This window comes from Mandrillus leucophaeus, unplaced genomic scaffold (assembly GCF_000951045.1).
Source record: "Mandrillus leucophaeus isolate KB7577 unplaced genomic scaffold, Mleu.le_1.0 Scaffold105, whole genome shotgun sequence".
Taxonomy (NCBI): Eukaryota; Metazoa; Chordata; class Mammalia; order Primates; family Cercopithecidae; genus Mandrillus; species Mandrillus leucophaeus.
Window position 1 is genome coordinate 1360448 of NW_012098654.1, and position 26549 is coordinate 1386996.

Below are 26549 nucleotides of genomic sequence, written 5' to 3' on the forward strand. Positions count from 1 at the left end.
CCCAGCCTAAGAAAGGAATATTTAATGGTAGAGGGGCTCTGTAAAAACCCCCTAATTTTCAAAGCCATGTGCCACTGTAGGTATGAAAAGTTGTGGGCTGTTATTACTAGGTTTCAGAATGTCTGGAATACTGGCGGTAGTATCAGCATTATTTATTTATTTATTTATTTTTTGAGACGGATTCTTGCTTTGTTGCCCAGGCTGGAGTGCAGTGATGCAAGCTCCGCTTCTCGAGTTCATGCCATTCTCCTGCCTCAGCCTCTCGGGTAGCTGGGACCACAGGCACCTGCTACCACACCCGGGTAATTTTTTGTATTTTTTTAGTAGGACGAGATTTCACCGTGTTAGCCAGGATGGTCTTGATCTCCTGACCTCATGATTCGCCCTCCTCAGCCTCCCAAAGTGCTGGGGTTACAGATGTGAGCCTCCATGCCTGGCTAAAGCATTATCATTTTTATCTAACCCTGAACCAATCAGTGATTGGTTAGTTCTCCAGCCGTGAAGGCTTTGTGCTTCCTAGACAGCTTTTAGAACAAGCCCACCTTGATTCCCAGCTCAAACTCTTTCCTTTTTACTATTTATTATTTATTGTTTATTTATTCATTATTTATTATTATTAATTAAAAATTTCTTTTAGAGACAGACTCTTGCTCTGTCACCCAGGCTAAAGTGCCATCACAGCTCAGTGCAACCTTGAACTCTTGGGTTCAAGTGATTCTCCTGCCTCAGCCTCCTGAATAGCGAGGACTACGGGCGTGTGCCACCACACCCGGCTAATCCTTTTTTAATTTTATGGAGAAAGGGTCTTGCTATGTTGCACAGGCTTGTCTTGTACTCCTGGCCTCAAGCAGTGATCCTGTCTCAGCCTCCCAAAGTGCCAGGCTTACAGGCATGAGCCACTGTGCCTGGCTTGTACTCTTTTCTTTCACTAGCTAGGAATGCTGCTGAGCAGAACTCAAGGATCCCAGCAGAGCTGCATCCTGTACTGTCTTTGCTGCCACTTAGGTGGACCGGAAGCTAGAAGCCTTTCTCTCCATGACCTCCATACCTTCTTTTACCAGATGGTATTTCTGCATTTATCACTCTTGATTCCACCACAGCTTTTCCTCATCTTGCTTTTCTCAGCCCTCAGCTCTTATATAATGAGATAGTTGGTAGTCATTTTGAGGGGATTCATGTATTGGGTAAAGGGTTGTCCTAGTGATAACCTTGAAAGTTCCTTCCCATTAATAATAATTACTATTAATAATTAATAACAGTAACTAATGATAAAATAGAAGTTGCAACAATATACTGTAATGAAAGTTGTGTGAATGTGGTCTGTCTCTCTCAGATTATCTTATTGTACCATACTCACCTATTTTTGGACCTTAGTTGACCGCTCGTAACTGAAACCACGGATAAGAGGGGGACTGTTGTATAAGGAAGTGAAGTCAGAGATATGGAATTGCATTTCAGGGCTTGCTTTCCTGATATTCAGCTCTTCTGTATAACTGTATCTTTTCCTTTTGAGGTCCTTGCTCCAGGACAAGAATAATATGTTGACTCAAGCCGTATGGGGGGATTTGAACTGCAGACACTCAGATGTCTCCTTTCTGAGGTACATAGACGGCTTAATTTTTTAGGTCTGTCTGTTTAATATACTATATTAACTTTAAAAAATGTAGGCTGGGTACTGTGGCTCACGCCTATAATCTCAACACTTTGGGAGGCCGAGGCGGGAGGATTGCTTTAGCCCTGGAGTTTGAGACCAGCCTGGGCAACATAGTGAGACCTTGTCTCTACTAAAAATAGAAAAAATTAGCCAGATGTGGTGGTGCGCACCTGTGATCCCAGGTACCTGGGAGGCTGAGGTTGGAGGATTGCTTGAGCCCTTGAGGTCAAGGCTGCAGTGAGCTGTGATTGCGCCACTGCACTCCAGTCTGGATGACAGAGTTGAGACCCTGTCTCAAAACAAACAAAATGTGAAAAAAAATTTAAAATTATTAAAAAAGATGTATGACACCAAAATATTCATAGTTATTTTGTATGACAGATCTGAGGTCTTCGTTCAGACATAGATGAGGGTTCATAGTTTTGGAAAATAGACTTAAATAATATATGATTACAGATGAAAAATATTTGCTAACCTCAGACTTTTTCTGTTTGAGGTAGTATTTATATTCATTTAGTTGTACTTTCTGGAGTTGATTAATATAACCGTTATTAAAATCTGTCTATTCCCAGTAATTCAGTAAATGAAGACTCTTCCTATTTAGAAACTCGTGTGGATTGGGGAGTTGCTGTGGGCCCACTCTCATTGATCATATCACATCTTCACTTGGGCCTACTCCCTGGGCTACTATAGGCCTGGCATTTGGAGAGGCCATGAACATAATTCATTTTTGGAACTTTCTTTCATTTTTAAAGATACTGAGAGGCAAGTTAAAGTTCCTGGTGTTCGTGTAAACATTCCCTGCCTTATCCTTTCCATCTCAGCCATTATGAAATGTTCTGGCTGAATCGTTTGCTTTCACAAAGCTTTGATGGAAGTTTCTTCCTCATTTGGTTTTATTGATAGAGGCTGTTGTACTAAAAAGAAAGCATAACAAGTTAGAAAGGTGGAGAGTGGGTACTTAACATTTTTGAAGTACCTGTCTTTCTTCCTAGGGGTCCTCCGGAAATTGATCATAGATGACTTGACCAAATTCAAGGCCCAGAGATTTATTCCAGGCATTCTGGGAGGGAAGGAACATCAGACATTCTATACTGAATCTAATTATTCTAAATATGGCCCACTGCAGCTTGTATGAGTGTTTTCTGATGTAAATATGGTGATAGTGGCGACCTCTCTAACTGGGCCAAATATCCTTGACAGCTTCTATCTGTCCTCTCCAAGTATTTTTAGTCTCTTTAGCTTCTGCGGCCATGTCTGGAGGAACTGAGGATGGACTTAGCTGCTCTGGTGCTGCTCCAGGTTGTTGTGGGTGCTCTTTGCTACCTTTGTCACTGTCCTGCCACAGTCCCGCCACTGATGAGGCTCCTGGCCCTTGTCGTTTGATGAGGGAACATAAATACTTGTTTAATAAAAATAAAAAAGTCATGATTTTCAGAATGCTTTGAAAATAAACTATGGCTAGTGGTGATACACAATGGGAATGCCCTTAATTTCACTAAATTGTATGCTCAAAAAGGGTTAAAGTGGTAAATTGTATGTTATGCATATTTTACCATAATTGAAAGAATAAAAACTTCAAATGGATTTGAAGCTTAATGAGAAAATTAGTTATAAGGTCCTAACAGTAAATATATGGCCAATATTTTCATGACCCCAAGGTGGGAGGCTGTGCCTTAAGTAAACTGTCAGAATCACACATTAAAAAAAAATAAATAAATGATGGTAATCAGGCCCTGAGGTTCATTTATACAGAAAGTGATTTTTAGGTGAGATTTTAATATTTGCAATATTTATATTTGTAAAGAGGACTGGCTAGCTCATTCAGAAAAGTCTGAGGTTCTTAATAAACACTAGGAAACAGATGGTTTGGGGTTGATGTCAGGGAAGGTAAGCAGGCCCTGCTTTAGATTAGAGCACTTTTGATTGCACGTACCATAAGCCACACAGGTTAGGCCAAGTGAAAGCAGTTTTAGTCTAAGAAGAGCAGAAGCAATTGTAGCCTCCCAGGACAGAAACTGAAGTGTAGCTGGGCAGTGGGAACTGGATCCGGAGAGTGTGGAGTACATGTCTTCTCTGGAACTGGGCTTTCTCCATTCACATGTAGCTTTCTTGCCTAAGTTGCATGTAGTGGCCTTAGTCAAGGCTCCTGCATGTCCTGACTCTAGTTCCAGTGCTCACCATCATCTGACTCCGGTTTGTATGGCTCAGTACAAAAATACTCAAGACTGGGAATTGGACTGACTCCTCTCAGCCAGTTGCTTTGTTTCCATAGGCCAGCTGATCATCCCACTCCAGTGGACTATGAAAGAAGGTTGGTTAGATCCAGCAGCCTGCTGATCATTTGGAGGGTCTTAGAGTGAGAGGAGATTGTGTGAGAAGCTGGTTATTGGAGCAGGGGGTCCTGGCACCTCAAACTCTGTCTCCATCAGTGTAAAAGAAAACGTACTGACTCCTAAAGGAGTGTCTTATGTTCAGGTGCTATAGTGATTGAACGTTTTGCAGAGAAGGTGTTCAGTGTAGCTACAGATAGAAGGCCAAGTGTCCTTGGTCAGCCAGCCTGGTTGTGTGTGGAGTAAGTTAGTGGTAGATGTAGTAACTGTCCCAAAGCTTTTCCTTTGTCTCTCTCTCTCTTTTTTTTTTTTTTTGAGACAAGGTCTTATTCTGTTGCCCAGGCTGGAGTGCAGTGGCGCAATTTCAGCTCACTGAAGCCTTGACAGCCTGGGCTCAAGTGATCCTCCCACTTCAGCGCCCCAGGCTGAGGACTTAGCTGGAAACACAGGCATATGCCACCTTGCCCGGCTAATTTTTATGTCTTTAGTAGAGACAGGGGTTTCATTGTGTTGCCTAGGCTGGTCTTGAACTCCTGACCAGCTCAAGCGATCCACCTGCCTCAGTCTCTCAAAGGGCTGGGATTACAGGTGTGAGCCACCGTGCCTGGCCCCAGAACGTTTTCTTTGACCATTGGAGAAGCAGAACACCCTGGAATGCTATGGTCTGTGCAGTCTTTGCCCTGTGGGTGTTCTCAGGTAGAATCAGGCAGTTTGGGTGATGTCAGTATCATTTGAGGTCTTCCACAGTTCAGCTATTTGGGTGGCCTTCCCCACGTTTCCCCTTGTTTTGGGGAAACATAAAAGGATGGAGATGTGTATCCTTAGTAAGAAAGGGAGACATTGCCTTCAGAATGGGTAGAAAGCAGAAAACAAGTGGGGAAGAAAACAGAAAACAGCCTGTCTTTAAGTGTATGTGGCTGCCTGTGTGCACGGTCCTTCAGCTTTTCCTTAGTATATCCCCGCTGCCTCTGATCTCTTGTTCTTGATTTTTCATGGTAGAAGGAGGAAACAAAATTGTAGAAGACAGGTGGAAGACTGTGAAAGAATAGTAGCTTGGAGATAACTATGTAAAGGGCTAATAGCCTGCACACCACTGAATTTTCTGAATTTATAGCTGTTTAGTAATTGATGTTTCATAGTGTTGACCTTGAGTAAATTCGGAAAAGCAATACTGAGTATGTTCTGCTAAACAAAAGAGGAAAGTATATGATGTTTTTGAAGAAACAACCTTCACAATAGTTTCAGTAGTTAAAGGGATTTGGTTCCTTTTAAAATTATTTATTTCTTTTTAAAGATGGTCTTACTCTGTCATCCAGGATGGAGTGCAGAGGTGTGGTCATAGCTCCCTGTAACCTTGAATTCCTGGGCTCAAGTGATCCTCCTGCCTCAGACTCCCGAGTGGTTAGGAGTACAGGCATGTATCACCATGCCCAGCTGATTAAAAAAAATTATTTTTAGCCGGGCATGGTGGCTCACACCTGTAATCCCAGCACTTTGGGAGGCCGAGGCGGGTAGATTGCCTGAGGTCAGGAGTTCCAGACCAGCCTGGCCAACATGGTGAAACTCCGTCTCTACTAAAAAAAATACAAAAAGCCGGGCATGGTGGCAGGTGCCAGTAATCCCAGCTACTTGGGAGGCTGAGGCAGGAGAATCAGTTGAACCTGGGAGGCGGAGGTTGCAGTGTGCCGAGATTGCCATTGCATTCCAGCCTGGGAAATGAGTGAAACTCATTTTTTTTTTTTTTTGTGAAGACAGGGTCTCAATATGTTGCCCAGTCTGGTCTTAAACTCCTGGCCTCAAGTGATCCTCCAGCATTGGCCTCCCAAAGTGCTGGGATTACAGGTATGAGCCACTGTGCCCAGCCTGATCTGTTTTTCAATAATAGCTTAAGATGTAATTCATATATTGTAAAATTCACCCTTTTAAAATATATAATTGAGTGGGTTTTCTTTTGTATATTTACATGTTTTGTGCCACTGTCTCCACTCTCTAATTCCACATGTTCATCACTCCAAAAAGAAAGTCTACCCATTAGCAGCCATTCCCTGTTGCCTCCTCCTCCCAGCCCTAGTCAATTGCTAATCTGCTTTATTTCTTTATGGATCTTTATGACTAGTCTCAACATTTCATATAAATGGAATCATATAGTGTTTGTCCTTTTGTGACCTGACTGGCTTATTTCCCTTAGCATAATGTTTTCAAGGATTTTATCTGTGTTGTCTGTAGCATGTACTGTTACTTCATCCCTTTTTTAAAATTAAAAACATTTTAATTTAATGTAATAGAGACAGGGTCTCGCCATGTTGCCCAGGCTGGTCTTGAACTCCTGGGCTCAAGTGATCCTTCTGCCTCGGACTCCCAAGGTGCTGGGATTACAGGTGTAAACCACCATACCTGGCCACTTCACTCCTTTTATTTTTGAATAATCCTCTGTTGTATGGATATATACCACATTTTGTTTGTCCATTCACCAGTTAATAGACATTTGAGTTATTCCACTTTTTGGTTATTATGAAAAATGCTACTGTGAACATTTGTGTACAAGCTTTTATATGGACATGTGTTTTCATTTCTCTTGGAAAGATACCTAGGAGTGGAATTGTGGTGTCTTAGTTAACTCTGTTTAACTTTTTGAGGAACTGGTTTCCAAACTTTTCCAAAGTGGTTAGATCATATTACATTCCCACCAGCAAGTATGAGAGTTGTACTTTCTCCACATTCTTGCAAACACTTGTTATTGTCCATCTTTTTGATTATAGCCATTCTTGTAGATGGGAAGTGGCATATTATTGTGGTTTTGATTTGCATTTCCCTAGTGACTAATGATGTTGAGCATCTGTTCATGCGCTTATTAGCCATTTGTATGTCTGCTTTGGCGAATGTCTGTTCAAATCCTCTTCCATTTTTGAATTGAGTCAATTGAATTTTTGCTGTTCAATTGTAGGAATTCTTTATATGTGTTCTAGATATCAGTCCCTTATCAGATACGTGATTTCGAATGTTTGATTGACGTGTGATATATGATTTTTCTCCGATTCTGCATGGGTTGTCTTTTCACTTTCGTTTTTTGAGAGAGAGTCTCATTCTGTCACCCAGGCAGGAGTGTAGTGATGCAGTCATGACTCACTGCAGTCTTGCCTGCCTGGCCTTAAGTCTCCTGAGTAGCTGGGACTACAGGCAGGCACCACTCATCTGGCTAATTTCGAAATTTTTTAATAGAAATGGAGTCTCTGTATTATGCCCAGGCTGGTCTTGAACTCCTGGGCTCAAGTGATTTTCCTGCCTTGGCCTCCTAAAATGCTGGGATTACAAGTGTGAGCTGCTGTGCTGGCCTTTACTTTCTTGATAGTATCCTTTGAAGAATAGAAGTTTTAAATTTGATTGAGTCCCATTTATCTGTTTTTTTTTTTTTTTGTCACTTATACTTTTGGTATCATAATAAGAAACCGTTGTCATATCCAAGGTCGTGAAGGTTTACACCTGTGTTTTTCGTAAGAGTTCTGTAGTTTTAGCTCTGACATTTAGTTCTCGGATAGATCTTCAGTTAATTTTTGTATGCAGTGTGAGGTAGGCTTCCAGCTTCGTTCTTTTGCGTGTGGATATTCAGTTGTCCTAGCCCATTTGTTGAAAAGACCATTCTTTCCTCACTAAAGTGTCTTGGCACCCTTGTTGAAAATCAACTGACTATAAATCTGTGGATTTATTTTTAGAGTCTTGATTCTATTCCATTGATCTATATGTCTGTCTTTATGCCATGACCACAATATCTTGATTCTGTAGCTTTGTAGTAAGTTTTGAAATCAGGAACTGACAGTCCTTTAACTCTGTTCTTCTTTTTCAAGATTATTTTGGCTGTGCTATGTCCCTTGTATTTCCGTATGAGTATTAGGATCAGCTTGTTAGTTTCCACAAAAGAGGCAACTGAGATATAATGGGGATTATGTTCAATCTGTGGATCCATTTTGGGAGTTTAAATTCATTTTATGGATTTGCTGTATGCTTGGGAAGTCCTGGCTAATTTAGATACCCAAACATCTTGCCTTAAAAACATACAATTTTGTTTTAATTTATTAATGTAGTAGGCTGCCTTGGTGAAACACTGTAATTCACTGTTAGACTGGAATTGCACCTCTCAGGTTCCAAGAGAGCAAACAGCTCTTCCACATAGCCTGTAGGTTGGCTTCTTGTAGTATATGTTTTTTTGATGTGAAAGTTTGCTGATGCCTTGCATGTTTCAAAAATAATGTGCTATTCTGGTTAATATACATTCTGGTTAATAGAGAACTAGCAGATTACATATATGAATATTTAATTATCAAAGAGTTAGAATATGTTACAATAAAATTGTGACATTAAAATTTATATAATTGTTATTATTACTGGAGGGATCAGAAGATATTTTATGACCTTGTAGTCCTGCAGGGGCCATGTGAACATCAGTTATTGTTATACTTTTAAGTCACTTCATTTACTCAACAAATAACAAAGTGCCTATCTGTGCCAGGCACAAGGAAGGACAGACCCAGTCTCTGTCCTTATGGAGCTAAGGGGGAGACACACATTAATCAAGATGCCGTGTGAAATTTCAACTGGGACTCAGTGCTGTGAAGGCACGTGCAATGTGTCATAAAGGGATTTGACTAATCTGCAAGGTTGGGGGAGGCTTCTTGAGAGCTCTGGAGGAAACGGGAATTAATTGTGGGAAGAATTAAGGATAAAAGTTCCAGGTAATTGGATGAGTTTGTTAGTGAGTTGTGTGGAGGTACTCTGGTTGTAGCCTTTTTATCTCTTTTGGGAAAGAGTATCTGAAGACTTGGTTCTCGTCTTTACTCTGTCCCTTAAATGCCTTGTGACTGAACAGGTACTCTTTCTGAGCTTGTTCACATACTGGTTTTTAAATTTCTATAGCCATTTTTATTTACAGATACTTACATGAAAACATACAGAAATCTAGGCTTTTGGTTGATTGTTTTCATATAATTAAAAAATCATTCGCTTTGGGAGGCCGAGATAGGTGGATCACGAGGTCAGGAGATCGAGACCATCCTGGCTAACACAGTGACACCCCGTCTCTACTAAAAATACAAAAAATTAGCCAGGCATGGTGGCACGTGCGTGTAGTCTCAGCTACTTGGGAGGCTGAGGCAGGAGAATCCCTTGAATCCAGGAGGCTGAGGTTGCAGTGAGCTGAGATTGCACCACTGCACTCCAGCCTGGGGAACAGAGCAAGACTCCGTCTCAAAAAAAAAATTATTTCTTTGTGACCTTCCATGGTTAGTGGTTTAGAACTGCAGTAGTGGTAAATTGAATACTTTTCTGAACATTTTTCCTAGACTTGGAAATTAGGAGTCATTTCTGTTTACACATACTTCAGAAGCCTGTAGGGGACAGTCTGTAGTGACGGAAGTCTGTGGGGAAGCAGATACGGATGTAACTGATTCAAGGCGGGTCATAATGCTTTAATAAGGCTCTGGAAGGGAAGATGGAAAGACTTCCGGGAGGAGGTGGAATTTGACCTGAAATCGTTGACAGGCAAACATGGTAGTTGGAGGAGAAATTCCAAGCAGAGAAAATGGAACAGAGGCCCAGAGCCAGGAGAGTACAGGGAGTGGGTGGAATTCATGTGCATATGGATAGGTAAGCCTCGGAAAGTAGGTAGGGGTCATGTTGTTCCAGGCCTGAAAAGTCAGACCGAAGAATCTGAATTTAATTCTCTGCTCAGGAGAGGCTTTTAGAATTTTTTTTAGTAGAAGAATGGAATTGATTGGATAAAGTCGATTCTCCTGAAATGAGCTAATAAGGGCCACCTAGTTACCCTTCCAGCCTCCTCTCTACAGTCATGTTACATTTTTTAGACTCTGATTGTACCAAGGTCCCACAATGGTGGTTTTAGGCCTCCCACTTTGTTGTTGCCTTGATTTAGAAGTTGCATCTGCCTCCGGAACACAGGCACACATGCTTACCCATGCTCTTGCTGACTCTCTGTGTCCTCTGTGTTTCAGCTTAAATGAAACTTCCAATAGAAGCCTTCTTGACCTTGCCCCTCTTTTCACGAATTGGATCGGATGCCCTTCCTGTGTGTGCCATAGCACTACGTGGTTTTCCTAGTCGTGGCACATTTTAAATGTTTGCGTTGGGAGTTGCTTGTTTACTTCTCTTCTCTCTGAATTAGATGTGCATTTCTAGCAGTTAGAGGCTTGAGTACCTAGACTTAGTAAATGCTTGTTGGCTGAATGAATGAATGAATGAATGAGCAAATAGGGACTGGAGTTGGGAGAAAATCACTTCTGGCAAGAGTTGTCTGTAGAATTGGGGTGAGGAAAGAGCTAGCTTGGCTGAGGAGTGTGTGTGTCACACACACATACAATTTTGTGACTGATTGAATGTGGGCCTTGAGGGAAGGTGAATCCTAGGTTTTGAACCATAACTGGGAATTTAGTGAGGCCAGACTGAGATAGGGAAGACAAGGCAGGTATATTTTGGGGAGAACGGCTGCAAAGGTACCACTCTTCTTCTTTCTTCTTTCCTCCTCCTCCTCCTCTTCCTTCTCTTTCTTCTTTCTTCTTCCCTTTTTTTTTAGAGTTTCACTCTTGTTGCCCAGGCTGCAGTGCAATGGCATGGTCTCAGCTCACTGCAACATCCACCACCTGGGTTCAAGCAATTCTCCTGCCTCAGCCTCCCGAGTAGCTAGGATTACAGGCACCCGCCACCATGCCCGGCTAATTTTTGTATTTTTAGTAAAAATGGGGTTTCACCATGTTGGCCAGGCTGGTCTCGAACTCCTGATCTCAGGTGATCTGTCCACCTCGACCTCCCAAAAGTGCTAGGATTACAGGCATGAGCCATCACGCCTGGCTGGTACTGCTGTTTTTAAGGCGTCATTGGGCAGCTTTAGAGTGTATATATACAGTGTGACATTGGAGTTGTGGGTCAGAGATTAGGGAGTCATTCATATCACTCTGCTTTTTTTCTTCATTGTTTGTCCAGAGGGCAAGGGAGCCTTGGTGCTGGAATCCTTAGAGGTCAGCCCCCTGGGCATGGGGCAGGGAGAGAAGGGCTGTGAGGAGGTCTGGAGGGGCAGATGCAGCGGCAGCAGCACAGCCCCTGGGAGAGTGGAAGCTTCATGTAAGCAGTGGCCTTGTCTTTCTGCTCACTGCTACATCTCGTCTTTCATCCAAAGTGTACAGACAGTACCTTTTGGTTGAATGAATGAATGAATGAGTTCAAAACAATTAGAAGTCACAGTTGTGAGTGAGATTGGCAGGGGAGCAGAAAAGGGGCCTGAGGGCAGAAATGTGATGAATGCTTACGTTTTAGTGTCACCAGAGGGGAGAGAACCAGTAGAGGCTGAGAAAGAATGGTCGGAGAGGTAATGGAACAAGCAGAATATGAATTCAGGGATGCTGAATGTGGATGGTTGAAAGGAGGTTGTCAGTCGTAATGCTGCAGAGTTGACTGAAGACTAAGGAAAGGTATTGGTTTTGTCAATTCGATAATGAGAGAATAAAGGAGTAGAGATAGGGTAGTTGATTATTTCAGAACTGTTGTGGCGTATACAGAGTACTGGTGGAAATGATGGTGAAATGATTGATCCAGTTCAAGAGGAGAAAAGAAACCACTGTGGCCTGATGGACTGTGGGTGTATTAGTTATCTATTGCTGCTGTAACCAGTCATCACAAACCCAGTGGCTTAAAACAGCCCAGGGTGGAATCTCCTGGTTCCCATGGGTCAGGCTTTTGGGCAGGGCAGGGCTGGGTCTGCTGGTTTGGGACTGCTGAGCTGCGGTTGAGGTGCTGGCCAGGACTGGGCTCGCCTCGGAAACCTCTAGTAGGGGAGGATCCACTTCCAGGGTCCCTTGGTCATTTGAAGAACTCCTTTCTTTGGGCTGTTGGGCTGAGGGCTCAGCTTCTCGCCAGCTGTTGGCCCGAGGCTGCCCTTAGTTCCTGTCCCACGGGCCTCTTCAACACCACAGCTTACTTCATCAGAGCCAGGAGGGACAGTCTCTAGCAAGACAGAGAAGTCACAGTCTGCCCATTGCCTTTGCTGTGTTCTGCTGGTTAGAAGCGACTTGCTAGGTCCAGCTCACACTCTAGGGGAGGAGGTTACACAAAGCTGTTAGCATTGGCCAGGCGCGGTGGCTCACGCCTGTAATCCCAGCACTTTGGGAGGCTGAGGTGGGCAGATCACGAGGTCAGGAGATTGAGACCATTCTGGCTAACATGGTGAAACCCCGTCTCTACTAAAAATACAAAAAATTAGCCGGGCGTGGTGGCGGGCACCTGTAGTCCCAGCTGCTTGGGAGGCTGAGGCAGGAGAATGGTGTGAACCCGGGAGGCAGAGCTTGCAGTGAGCCGAGATCGTGTCACTACACTCCAGCCTGGGTGACAGAGCGAGACTCCGTGTCCGACAACAACAACAACAACAAAGAAGGCCGTTAACATCTAGACATCAAGAAGTGGGGATCATAGAAGGTCCATCATAAAGTTTCTCCTCCACGGTAGGGGGGCGGTGATGTGATTAGAAGGCATTATAACAGTTCTTCAGATGAGGCCCTGGAAGATGCAGATGGAAGAATGGGAGCTTTCATGGCGAAAGTTTTGGAAGTGCAGTTCCAGTTGAAAGTTGGGATAGTCAGGTGGTGACGCTTCTCAGGAGGCCTTCCGTGCCCTGTGTCTTCACGTGCCTTCTATGTACTCTCTCCTGTTAGGCAATTGAACATTCTGTATTATAGGTTGCCACCGACAAGCCCATCTGTGTTATAGGTTGCCACCGACAAGCCCATCTGTGTTATAGTTTGCCACCGATAAACCCATTTACCAGCGAATTCCTGACCAGTGGAGGTATCTGCCATCTTGCCCTATGGTTTTGTTGAGGATCAATTGAGGTAATTCTTATGAAGTGTTTTATAGACTACAAAGTAATATGCAAACAAAAGGTATTAAACTGTGCTACCTTTTTCTCTATGTTAAGTAGAACACACGGAATTTAACTCACATTTTCCTTAATAACTTGGGTTCATTATGTTGTATGTAGCTTATTAAACTGGGCTTTATTTAACACTGCGATTTGGGTTTTTTGAGTAGAGAGTTTGCTTTTATGATAAATGACCCCAAACTGCTATATCTTTCAAATCCTTGTGTCCGATTTTTATTGTTTAAAACACAATCTCGGCCGGGCGCAGTGGCTCAAGCCTGTAATCCCAGCACTTTGGGAGGCCGAGACGGGTGGATCACGAGGTCAGGAGATCGAGACCATCCTGGCTAACACGGTGAAACCCCGTCTCTACTAAAAAATACAAAAAAAAAAAAACTAGCCGGGCGAGTAGCTGTAGTCCCAGCTACTCGGGAGGCTGAGGCAGGAGAATGGCGTGAACCCGGGAGGCGGAGCTTGCAGTGAGCTGAGATCCGGCCACCACACTCCAGCCTGGGTGACAGAGCGAGACTCCGTCTCAGGAAAAAAAAAAAACAAACAAAAAACAGTCTCACCTTGGTGTTTCCTGTCACTCTTTTGCTTCTGTGTGTCAGTTTTGAGCTATATTTTTTCCCCTCTGATTTGTTGCTTCTGATCTCTGGACTTGGCAACCTGATAATTAAGCATATTAGAACTGTGAGTAGTTTTATAGTAATCAAGCTACGAATGTGGGTCGGAGAAGCTCTTCTCACAGCAGAGTACATGAGCTTTTGTGCATGGACTTCATAAAATTCACTTTTGGCCTTCAGAGTGTTCTTGGCTTCCTTCCTAATTCTGGCTGTGTTCGGATTAAGGGAGGTTCCCAGATAGCTGACCTCCATTCCGGGGCTGTGGCTGCCGTTTTCTTGGCGTCCGCCTCATTGCAGTGTTATGAGAAACTTGTCATTTTCTTCTTTAGTTTTGATGAGGTTTTAGTTCTTTGGGCAGTAGCAAGTAGTGATAGGTCATGGTGGTCTGTGGTTCATAGACCAAAAAATGTTTGAGAGGCATGGAAGATCTTTAGACAAGATCAGCTTCTAGGGGTACATGGTAGCATTCTGTTCCACTGCTCTCCTCTCCTTTAGGATGTCTCCCTCCCAGCTAACCTGCTCGGTGTTCCTCAGTGGGAGCGTTTGCCTTAGCTTTCCCGTAGAGCAACTAACTTACTTTTTCTGCCCACACTTTTGCATTGGTGCTTTGTGGAGAAATATTGCTGCATTATTAGGGAGAGAACCATGTGCTCTTGTGGAAATCACACAGTAGTGTAGGGAGAACTGGTCTAGTTCTAATTCTGCCGCATCCCAGCCTGTGGCCTTTGCCCAGTGCCTTGTACCCATGTCTTGGTGTCTCCATTCCTAGAATAGGCTTAATGTGTGCTGTGCTACCTTTTAGGATCAAAATAAGATTTTATATATGAAAATGCTTGTTATACATATGTAATGTTGAATAGAATGCCTAGTTTGGTTGCTATTGTTGATATTTTACAATGCTGTCTCTGAGGAGTTAAACAAAATTATCGTTAGTATTAGTAACAATAAGTACTACTAAAACAATATTTTAAATTTTATGCACTTTTTTTACTGAATGTATTCTACTGGAATCTATTTGTAAAAATGTGGGCATCTAATAAGTGCTCTTTGGTTATTTTCAGACTGTCGAGTATACTGGCTTCCAAGCCAAATTAAATTTATGAAAATTCTAATGATACTGTGATTCATATCTAGAAAGAATAATTTTAAAAAAATTGTGAAATCACTTTAAACATGCTTTACATGCATCTCTGGTAATAGAGAATCAATTAATCTGATTTTTCAGGCCATAAATCAGGCTTGATATATTGTAATATTAGTTCCTGTGTTAGCCTCTTAGAACTTGAACTGTTTTGTAGTCTGTTCAAGCAACTTGTTTGCTTTTGAACTCAATTCTAGGTGTTGAACTCAATTTGAGAGCCTAAAATGGTTTGTGCCCCAATTACCTTAGAGGTTACTGTTTCATTTTTTTATTTAGCCTGCCCCAGGAGTAGGAAGTCGGCTGCCTACCAGACTTTTTCCTTTTAACTTGACTGTATACTTTAATTTTTGTCTCTATTCCATAGGGGAGTTGTGAGGGTTATTATAGTATAGCACTTAATGGCATATTTTAAACTTCTTGAAAAGTGGTAATATGTGAGCACAAAGTATTTTCGTACTGTAGCACATAATTTTTTCCCACACTAACCTTTTGTGGTTCAGAAAAAGAATAAAGTTACTTGGGTTTGAGGTGCATGTTGAATTGGCCATCTCATAAAATCATTAACCTGATTTTAGGGAGTATCTCCAAGTCATGTCTTTTGACCTTCTGCTGTTTTTTTTATTTATTATTCATAAATTAATATTTCATTTATTCATAAATTAATAATAATTAAATAATTGTGCTCTAGCCCCAAATTTTAGTTTGGTTTTCTTGGTGTCTGTGAAAACTGTTGAGTATTTTCCCAACTCCTCTTACTTTTTTTTTTTTTTTTTTTTTTGCAGGTTTGAAGTAACTTTTATCATATTGTTTGATTTCTTGAATGAATAAAGGGATAAGGTTCCTTTCTTTTTTTTTTTTTTTTTTTTTTTTTTCTGAGACGGAGTCTCGCTCTGTCGCCCAGGCTGGAGTGCAGTGGCGCCATCTCGGCTCACTGCAAGCTCCGCCTCCCAGGTTCACGCCGTTCTCCTGCCTCAGCCTCCCGAGTAGCTGGGACCACAGGCGCCCGCCACCACGCCCGGCTAATTTTTTGTATTTTTTTTAGTAGAGACGGGGTTTCACCGTGTTAGCCAGGATGGTCTCGATCTCTTGACCTCGTGATCCGCCCGTCTCGGCCTCCCAAAGTGCTGGGATTACAGGCTTGAGCCACCGCGCCCGACCGAGGTTCCTTTCTTTAAAAATATCTGCAACATTGCTGGACTAAGAGGTCCTATCTACAGTTTTTTCTTTTTAAAAAATTGTTTTAGAGATGGGGTCCTGCTCTGTTGTCCTGGCTGGAGTGCAGTGGCACAATCACAGCTCACTGCAGCCTTGAACTCCTGGGCTCAAACAGTCCTCCTGCCTCAGCCTCCCGAGTAGCTGGGACTACAGGTTCGAGCCACGGCTTGTTCAGTCTTTTGCTTGTGTCTCAGTGGCACAGTACCAAGACACAGCAGATCAAAGTGACCAAGAGGATGAGTGACAATTCGGTGGCTTTAGAGGAAGAGATGTGCTTGAAAAAGACAAGGCTTTTAGTAAATTCCACCACCATCACCAGGACAAGAGATAGGACCATTCTTTTTCCTTTCCATAAACTTGAGGGACTGTTATTAATTTATGAATTCTATAAGTAATTGGAGCTTGTGTTGTGTACCAGACATTGTATTAAGTATTACCGGAGATACTGGGAAGAACAAGCCAGACATCCTTTCAAGGATGCATTTGATAAAATCTCATTTCGAGTATGTTAGGAAAATATTTATTGGAGAAGGAAACCTCCTAGATTGGCTTTAGATCCCGATTGGCCTTAGGGATTGAAAATGGAGTTGTAGGTTAGCAGAAGACATTTCTGAAAGGAGTGACTATTTTGTAATTAAAAAGCAGTTTACAGAAGATACTGTGGCAGAGACTGCTAGCGGATCATGAAACCCATCTCCTCCTCTTCCTGGGGATTTTCCAGTTCCCCTTGCAATCGTGACCAAATTCTAGCCAGTGAGGGGAGAGCAATGAAGTGAGCCACTTCCAGACTTGGCCCCTGAAACTCTTGGGGCATGGGTATCATGCCTTTTCCTTATGTGGCTTGATGCAGAGGGCCTAGTGACCTAGAAAGTCTTCTGCCACGAGGTGGAAGGAGCACAGGCAGCAGAGCCACTGCTGGGAGAACAGTCTGCCCACCAGGAACATCTGTTTTGGACTTTACCTGAGCAAGAAGCGAATATTTATGGTATTTGAGCCATTATGCAGTTAGCCTCCCTAACTATCTAGGCACGGTGCCTAGGATGCTAAGCAAAACTAGTAAGTGTAGTAAAGGTGCTAAGAGTTTGAGACTCAGCTTTCATTCTGTGGATACCTAAATATTCTTTGTCTTTATTTCAAAGAATGGCAAATATGGTTTTCATTATGCTGTGTCTCTGTTCCAAAGCCTGTAATCACTTCTTACTATATAGCATCTTGTTTCATTAACCCATCTTCCAAAAACTCTAATATATGTATATATTATCCATATACAATGAACTTGCCTGTGTGTAACATGCTGATCTAGGTTCTCTGAATGGAGACAAAACGGATAAAACATAGTCCAAGGCTTCAAAGAGTTTCTGCTTGATACCCAGGTAGTTACTGAATTTCCATACTGCTATCATCTGTCCCTTGTTTTAACCTTTAAGTCATATATTATTTTTTCATTAACTTTTTAAAAAGTATTGTTTCAATTAGATAGTATACTTTTTGAAAACAGGGAATATATATTATAGAACTCTGCATCTCTCCTCTTGGGTAGTTCTATTTTTTATTTCTTTTTTGAGACAGGGTCTCACTCTGTTGCCTAGGCTGTAGTGCAGTAGTGCTGTCATGGCTCACTGCAACCTCGATCTCCCAGGCTCAAGCAATCCTCCTGCCTCAGCCTTCTGGGTAGCTGGGACTACAGGCACACAGTACCACACCTGGCTAAAATTTTAATATTTTGTAGAGACAGAGTTTGGCCATGTTGCCCAGGCTGGTTTTGAACTCCTGGGCTTAAGCAGCCCTCTTGCCTTGGCCTCCCAAAGTGCTGGGATTATAGGCGTGAGCCATCATGCCCAGCCTTCTTGGGTACTTCCAGCAGAAACTGGGCACTATACTTGAGTAACCGTCCCTAGAGTTTCTATTAATTATCTTGTGTGGATATTCTGGTATAGTTTTGTATTATAGTATGTACTAACAGATGAAAGTACTTTTTTAATCTTCTAGGAATTAGTGGAATTATGCAGTTGAGGAATGTTAGGACTGGAATTATCTTTTATAGATCATTTATCTAATTCCTGACCTTTTAGGTTGATCATCTGGTTTCTGATACTCAAGGTGTGGCCATTCATTGCAGCATGGGCATCACCTGGGGGCTTGTTAGAGGCAGACTCTCAGGCCTCCCTTAGACCTGTGAATCAGAACCTGCATTGAAAGAAGATCCTAAGATAACCCGCATGCACATTACATTTGGAGAAGTTCTGCTCAAGGTCAACTACCCAAAATTGACTCTTGAGAAAACTGGGAAAGTCAGAGTTGCCCAGTGTCATACAACTGTTTATTTCAGTGGTTGCCAACCTTGGATACATCTTGGGATCACTTGGGGACCTTTAAAAAAATACTGAGGCCTGGGCCCCATCCCCAGACATTCGGACATGATTGGTCCGGGCATCAGAGTTTTGGAGATCTCACTAGATGACTGGCTAAGGCTGAGAATCATTGATTTGGTTAATGATGGAATCCAGGTTTCTTGATGCTCCAAGTATTCCTTCCACTCCAACATGGCTATACATTCAGAAACAATGAAAAACATTCTACCAAATTTTTACAGTAATGCACCATTCCATTTCATTTCCTTTATAGGAATTTACCCCTATTGGAGAGTGTCCCATTTACCATCTGCCTTCCCCCCACTAGAATATATCGCCAAGAGGACAAGACCCTTGTCTGTCCTGTTCAGTGCTGTCTCCTAGCTCCTGAACAGTGTCTGGTACATGTTAAGTGCTCCTTTAATTGTTGTAGAACAAATGGAAGGAGCTGCCATAAAGAAGGATGTGTTCTGTGAGAGGAAAAGACAGGCTACTCCAAAGGTACCCTGTGGGCGAGAGGCTTCCTGAAGGGTGAGGGGTCTGAGTTGAAGTGCGGAGTCAGCGGGGGAGGTGCTTGAAGACCTGCTTCTGAGGAGGGACTTGAACCCAGATCTGACTTGAAAGCTTGTGCTTTTCCATTCCACTGTGTTGTCCTGTGGACAGAGTGGCTCACTAATTTGCCCAGACTTCTTAGCAGTGAGTAGTGGACTGAAACACCACCACCGTGGCTCTGCAGGTACTTAAGACCAGCCTGCCTCCCTCTATGGCAGAGGTGCCCCGGTATTGCAGACAGGCGCCTAGAGGGAGATCAAAACACAAAGTGGTCCTGTGAAAATTCTTGGCCCAGTGTCTGGCACAGAGGTGTCTAGTACAAGATAGCCCTTTCTTATCATGGAAGTTTTTTGTGCTTTGGCTTATTTGTTTTGAGAACCTATGGTTTTCGAAGATAGAATGACTTGATTTCAGTTTTAACTTTTGTTTCTTTCCTAGTTAACTATGGAGACTATTATGCAGTGCTGTGGAGAAAGCATGATTGGTTTTTGTCTATGATATTTCTGTGTCATATGTTATTTTAGTGCCCAGTTCTTCCTATTATTTCAAATATTCTGTCACTGATTTACTTATTGTCAGACTTTGAAGTTGGATATAAAAATCCTTTTTTTTTTTTTTGTTGAGACGGAGTCTTGCTCTGTTGCCCAGGCTGGAGTGCGGTGGCGCGATCTCGGCTCTGTGCAAGCTCCGCCTCCCGGGTTCACGCCATTCTCCTGCCTCAGCCTCCCGAGTAGCTGGGACTACAGTCGCCCGCCACCTCGCCCGGCTAATTTTTTTTTGTATTTTTAATAGAGACGGGATTTCACCGTGTTAGCCAGGATGGTCTCGATCTCCTGACCTCGTTATCCGCCCGTCTTGGCCTCCCAAAGTGCTGGGATTACAGAAAAATCCTTTTGTATGAAGCTATTCATTAGTGTGTCCCACTGAACCAAAGTGATTTTTAAACACTTTTCACCTAAGACCATTGTTAAGATATCTCAAATGGTAATCTTATACCGTCAGTTTTTGATAATAGGAAGCCAGGAAATGTTAAGCCTTGAATGTAAGACATTATTTTTAACATTGTAAAATTTCAAGTTTTAATTCAGAAACTAAATTAAAATGAGATATTACATTCATGTGATTAGTGGGCTGTTACTGGCGACTCTTGTAGATGTTACAAGAAGTCAGCGTACTGCTGACTTTTCCCCTATTGGAGATCTTCCCATGAACCACTTTTCCTAATGTATGATAATTCCATGCTCACAGTCATGGGTAGAAAGTAATGTTGAATTTTCCAAAGGATACATGAATTCCGAGCCTTGTCTAGTTTATAGGGTGAATCCTTAGACATAGCTGTTACCACAGATGTTATCATAGTTAACTACTTTTGTTTTTGTTTTTGTTCTTGTTTTTGTTTTTGTTTTTTTTGTTTTTTTGTTTTGGGTGACAAGAGACCCTGACAACAGACAGGGTCTCTTGTCACCCAAGCTAGAGTGCAATAGCACGGTCATGGCTCACTTCAGGCTCAAATTCCTGGCTCAAGTGATCCTCCCACCTCAGTTTCCCGAGTAGCTGGGATTACAGGCGTGAACCGCTGTGCCCGGCTCAGTGTACTACTATTGGTTAAATTGGAGAGGGAAACAGTCCTAGAACAAGAATTTTACAGAAATAGTAAAGAAAGAATTAAGGACCTCGTGGTTATCCGGGTAGCTAGGAGTCATGTTGTAGAGAAAGACTTTATTTATATGGACCCTGAAAACAATTTGACTTCTGAAGCACTTGATCATGGACATAAGGGAGAGGAAAATAAAAAATTCGTGGAAGTCAACTTTAGTCAGATTGCAACATTTTTTGGCATAAAAAACTCAAGCATGGCAGCTCATGCCTATAATCCCAGCATTTTGGGAGGCTGAGGACGGCAGATCATTTGAGGTCAGGAGTTCGAGACCAGCTTTTCCAATATGGTGAAACCTCATCTCTATTAAAAATACAAAAATTAGCCAGACGTGGTCACTTGTAGTCCTAGCTACTCAGGAGGCTGAGGCAGGAGAATCACCTGAACCTGGGAGGCAGAGGTTGCAGTGAGCTGAGATCCTGTCACTACACTTCAGTCTGGGCAAAACAAACAAATTCAACAACAAATAAATAACTCAGGCAGTCCTGTTTGTTCTTAGAAAATGTTAACATTAAGCTCATCCTCATTAACCATGGTAACAATAGAGTTTTGTATTTGAGTGGTGCCTTTGAATTGAAAGCACTTGGGTATGTGTTATCCAGTCCTCCTCCTGCCTGAGAGATAGAAGTATCCACTCTTCCTTTTTGGATGAGGTAATATAGAGAGGTCGAATTACTTTCCTATTTGTGAGGGGCCTGTGTCCACCTGAAAGCCATTTTTTTTTTTTTTTTTTTTTTGAGACGGAGCCTTGCTCTGTCCCCCAGGCTGGAGTGCAGTGGCCAGATCTCAGCTCACTGCAAGCTCTGCCTCCTGGGTTTACGCCATTCTCCTGCCTCAGCCTCCCAAGTAGCTGGGACTACAGGTGCCCGCCACCACGCCCGGCTAGTTTTTTTGTATTTTTTTTAGTAGAGACGGGGTTTCACCGTGTTCGCCAGGATGGTCTCGATCTCCTGACCTCGTGATCCGCCTGTCTCGGCCTCCCAAAGTGCTGGGATTACAGGCTTGAGCCACCACACCCGGCCTGAATTACTTTCCTAAGGACAGCTAGTAAGTGGTAGAACTGAACTCTTTATATTTTATTTTATTTTAATTAATTTTTTGAGACAGGGTTTCACTCTGTCATCCAGGCTGGAGTGCAGTGGCGTGATCATGGGTCACTGCAGCCTCAATTTCCTGGATTCCAGCAATCCTCCTACCCCAGCTCCTCCCCCAGGTATCTGGGACCACAGGTGTGTGCCACTATGCCTGGCTAATTTTTGTATTTTTGGTAGAGGTGAGGTTTTGCCATGTTATCCAGGCTAGTCTTTAACTCCTAAGCTCAAGTAATCCACCTGGTTTGGCCCCCCAAAGTGTTGGGATTACAGGCGTGAGCCACCAAATTAATTAATTTATTTGTTTATTATTATTTTTAAAGATGAGGCCTTGCTCTGTTGCCTAGGCTGGAGCTGGAGTGTAGTGTTGTTACCATGGTTCACTGCAGCCTTGAAAGTCCTGAGCTCAAGCCATCTTCCTACCACAGCCTCCTGAGTAGCTGAGACTATGGGCACAAGCCACCATGCCTGGTAGCTTTTAAATATAAAATGTTGAGGGTGGTTGTTGAACTTGTAAACTATCTTTGGTTTTCTAAGTGTATAAATATGTGGTTTAAAATGTAAGATGAATAATCTAAAATTTTATTTAATACTGCAACCAAACAAAAAAGGTATTTTTAGGATTGAAAATAATTGGCTGTCAAGATTCAAAAATTTTTCTTTCTTTTTTTTTAAAGTTACCATTGTGTAGGTTTTATGTGAAATACTTAGTTTTATCTGTGTGAAGCAGCCTGAGAGCCAGAGACCTTGTTTCTTTCTTGTTAACGGAATTCCCCTTGACGTCACTTCCCATGCCATAATACTAGTTGGCATTCTGCACATTTTTTTTTGGGTGAATCGGGTGTTGGGTTTGTTGTTGGGAAATGGTTAATAATGTTGTTGGTGTTGACTGAGCTTCAAAATGAATGTGACATTGGTTCTTAGCCAAAATTTCCTCTATGTACAGCACACATACTTCCCATTTAAACAAATTACACAAGTTACGCATGTTCATCAGCGTAGACCTTTTCTCACATATGTATCTTAAATTTTGAAACAGCCTTAAGCTCGCAGTGCAAAGAACGGTTTCCCCCTGAGCCATTTGAGGATAAGTTGCCGATAAGTTCCATCACTCGAATACTTGATCATGTATTTCCTACAAACAAGAACATTCTCCTCCATAACCACAAGAACAGTCATCACAACCAGGAAGTTAACACTGAGACATTCCTACTGTCCAGTCCTAAAGTCCTGGTGCTGTTTTGCCAGTTGATCCAGCAATGGCCTTTGTAGAAAAATATCTAATCAGAACCCTGGGTCATAACCGGTTGTCTCTTCAGTTTCTTAATACAGAAGAGTTTTCAGTCCTTTTTGACTTTCATGACCTTGACACTCGAGGATTGCAGGCCAGTCATTTTGTGGAATGTTCCTTGATTTGGATTTGTCTGATGTTTCCTCATGATTAGATTCAGGTTTTGCATCTTGGTAGGAATATCACAGAAGAGCCAGATTATATCTTTTTGGAAGATTAGTTTTACATTTTATTTTCTGTTTCCTTAGAGCGTTTCCCAAAGTGTATTCTGCGGAACTAGCACCTACTGTGTTCTCAACACCGTGCCACCTATAGAAGGTAGGATTTGAAAAAGCTTTTGACTTACAGGAAGGGGTGGGCTTGGCAGTGACAGTAATTATCGTCTAGTGCAGTGGAAACAGCCTTCAGCCCGGACTCAGAAGACCTGGGTTCTGCACTTAACTGCTGTGTGATCTTAGATGAGTTACTTAATCCTTCTGGGGTAGCAAAAAGGATGCTCTCCTCATAAAGTTTCTGTGGAGATTAAAAAAGGCAAAAGATTTAATCACACGGAGAACTCAAAGCACTTTACAAATGTTTGATACTAATACAACACTTCTATAATTCTAGTGTCCAATACCAGGTGACTTAGAGTAGGAGCAGTGTGGTATCGTGGGAAAAGCCACAGGTCATGTTTGAATCCCAGTTGAGCCACTCAGTAGCTGTGGATCTTGGGCAAATTAATCTGAGCCTCACATTCCTCCTCTGTAAAATGGGAGTAATTAAGCCCTTGTGTTTTATTGTGAGGATTAAATGAAAGAGTGCAATGTAAGATCCTTTCTGGGTGCCTGATACACAGTAGAGTCCCACAAATGTTTACTCCCTAATAGATAATGGAGAAGAGATTTACTTAATCACATGTACTTCCAGTTGGAATTGAATGAAGTAGAGGAGGAGAGAATGTCCCAGTGATGGCTTACAGGGCTTCTGTGCCCTCACTTTATCTGTCCCCTCCTACATATTTTTAGATTGAAAATGTAAATGTAGATAAACAGTGAGAAGTTTATTGAACCTGAGTTATGATTTGACCTAAACCTGGACCCAAGATTTTGTAATATGATCAGTAGGAAAAAGGTAAATCTGGGCTACCTAAAAATAGAAGCGGTAAGATTTGATCATCACACAACTCTAAGAACAGGAAGGGGATTGTTAAATAGCAAAACTAATTATATTTTTCTACTTAAAAAGCTGTTAGTTTCTGTTTCTTTAACCTTTTACAAATCTTTTGGAGAATTACTACTAGGTTTAATTCACTTTGGAGGCTTTGGAAAAGAATAATGCAAAATCAAATCAATGTTTGGCACGTAGTGCTTAATTAATATGTATTTTGGATATATGGTGATTTGAAGGTCTTAGGTTAGTAATGGCAGTATTTGCTGCTGTGAGCATTATGCTGACTTGAATATAACAATGTATGTTTATGTTTTCCTCAGTCAGTTCCTATCCTACTAATTAAATCTAAGCACATAATAATTAGAGCTAAACAAAAAATTGTAGAGCTTCCTTTTGATTTTACTACTCCATGTTGTTGATCAAAGATATTCCCAATAAGATTTAGCAATTTGATGCACTGTTTGGTCTAGAGTTTGAAAGATTAATTGTAATCAACTTGGTTGAATAACAGTGTTCTTTAGTATTCATAGAACCAACATTATTTTTTATTATGAATCAAAGTAAAATGAATGTATCATTTCTAGGTTAGTTAATATAGTTATAATTTACCTTGGCAGAAGTCACAGAATTTTCAAAGGAAAAGGTCAAATACATTTCTTTGGATTTAAGGAAGATTTGTAAAGTAAAGGATTTGGCAATGTGAATCTCATTTTTTTGAAACAAAACGTGAAAACAATAATTCTGCTTTTTGCCTAAGTGAATGAACATTTTTTTTCATTTTGGAAAGTTTTAGTTATGTTATACTACACCTTGTAGGTTGACTAGAAAGGATGGTTCATTCTCTAGAATTATAGCTGTCAGCCAAGCAAATCATCTGTCAGTTTCAAGAGCCTCACTAGTTATTTTTTTATTGTGAAGTACGTTAGAAAATTATTTTGTAAAGTCTAATATCATACACGTATATTTTGTTAGATAATGACAATGAAATGTTTTACTGTCATTTGGTTGACACTCCCACTTTTCCGTGTCAAAGTTTAACTGTTTGTTTTCAATACTGAATGATGCAGTTGAAACCAGTATATGCCTTAATTTTACTGTTCACTCAAGATACTATTATTAGGATTTAAAAACTGGCACATGTATTTAGTTATTTTATCATTTTTAGTTATCCCCAAAAGACTAAAAAGTAGGTTTTGATTTAAAAACAGATTTTTATGCAGTATAGCCATGTAAACAGTTCTTTTCCAGTGTAAAATCAAGGTTTCTCTTTATCCCACTTCACCTGTAGAAACCCTGAAATTTTAAAATAATGAGTTTTAATATTTTGCCTATTTGAAATTCTAGTAATTCTTTTCTCAGTATTAAACTTGGAATCCTTATAATGTAGTGGGAAAACTTATCCATTGTTATGTTTCTTGAAAACATCCAGTTTATATTCAGCATGAACCTAAAATTCTGGAAATGGTACACTTTAAAAACGGATTAAGGGGAACCCATTGGCCAGTCATATTCCTTTTCCTTTTGACTCTGTGGCCACACCTCCATGTAAAGTGTAATGTTTAGAAACTAGGTTGAGAGAGTGCTTACACAGCCCTGCCCCTTTGCTCTTTGGTCACATTTACCACTGCCTGATTTGGTATCAGAGTGGAAGACTGAAGCGTTTTCTATAGCAGTTAATTGTGCTGTTGAGAAGAGTACCTTTATTACATAAGCACCACACCACACACACACACACACACACACACACACACACACACACACTCTTTATATACCGCACAGTAACTGGGTTCCTCAAAGAGGCTAAAAGAACAGAAAATTAACATCAGATTGTGATCACAAACAAAGAAGCTGGGGTTTGATATTCCGCTCGTAAGTGTTCAGAACTGTACTTCAAGCTGATAGCTTTCTCAGAGATATGACGGTTCATATACAATTCAGAGCAAGCCCATCCATTGAGCAACTAGTATAGTGCCGTTTTCATAAAAGGTACCTGTAAATGTTGAATATTTGAATTGAGTATAGATTTTAGAATTTCACCTCTACTTTCAGAATTGTACATATCATGGGGGATTTTAAAAAATGGGAATAAAACTACTTTAGGGGAAGAGAGAAGGGAGGTAAAGGCTCATGTGATTTGGTATTCTCTGCTTTAAAGTTTTATGGCCCATGGTACCTCCCTGGGGAGGATGAAGTGCAGGGAGCATGCATAAGCACATAAAATTACCAAGGTTTTATAGTGTGTAATTAATACAGAACTTTCTATGAACTTTCTTTTAGTTGAACAGTTTCCTTTTGGTTTCACAGGAAGATTTTAGAAAAGTTTAATCTTATTTTCCTATTAAATTAAAATTCAAGATTCTTAAAAGCAGTCAGTTTTTAGGTTTTTAAAGTTTTTATACTGCTTATAGAAATAGAGGATGGGTATTATAATTCAATTGGTTATGTAGTTCATGGACCAAAAAAGATTTAGTACGCTAAAACTCTCTTAAGTTCATCTCTATAAAATCTTTCTATATGATGTAGTAAATTTTTTAGACTTTATTTCTATGCCCAATATTTTCCTTTTAAGATC

The 26549-nt window shown here is 41.4% G+C and overlaps 1 protein-coding gene across 1 annotated transcript in view; it reads left to right on the plus strand.

The window, feature by feature from the left end:
- Positions 1-26549, plus strand: part of CAMTA1 (calmodulin binding transcription activator 1) — a 1080371-nt gene that overhangs the window by 13915 nt on the left and 1039907 nt on the right. Inside the window, exons 3-4 of the mRNA XM_011981621.1 lie at positions 18668-18735; positions 23074-23143. Of these exons, the coding sequence (XP_011837011.1) occupies positions 18668-18735; positions 23074-23143 (138 nt within the window). The remainder of the gene's footprint in view (positions 1-18667; positions 18736-23073; positions 23144-26549) is intronic.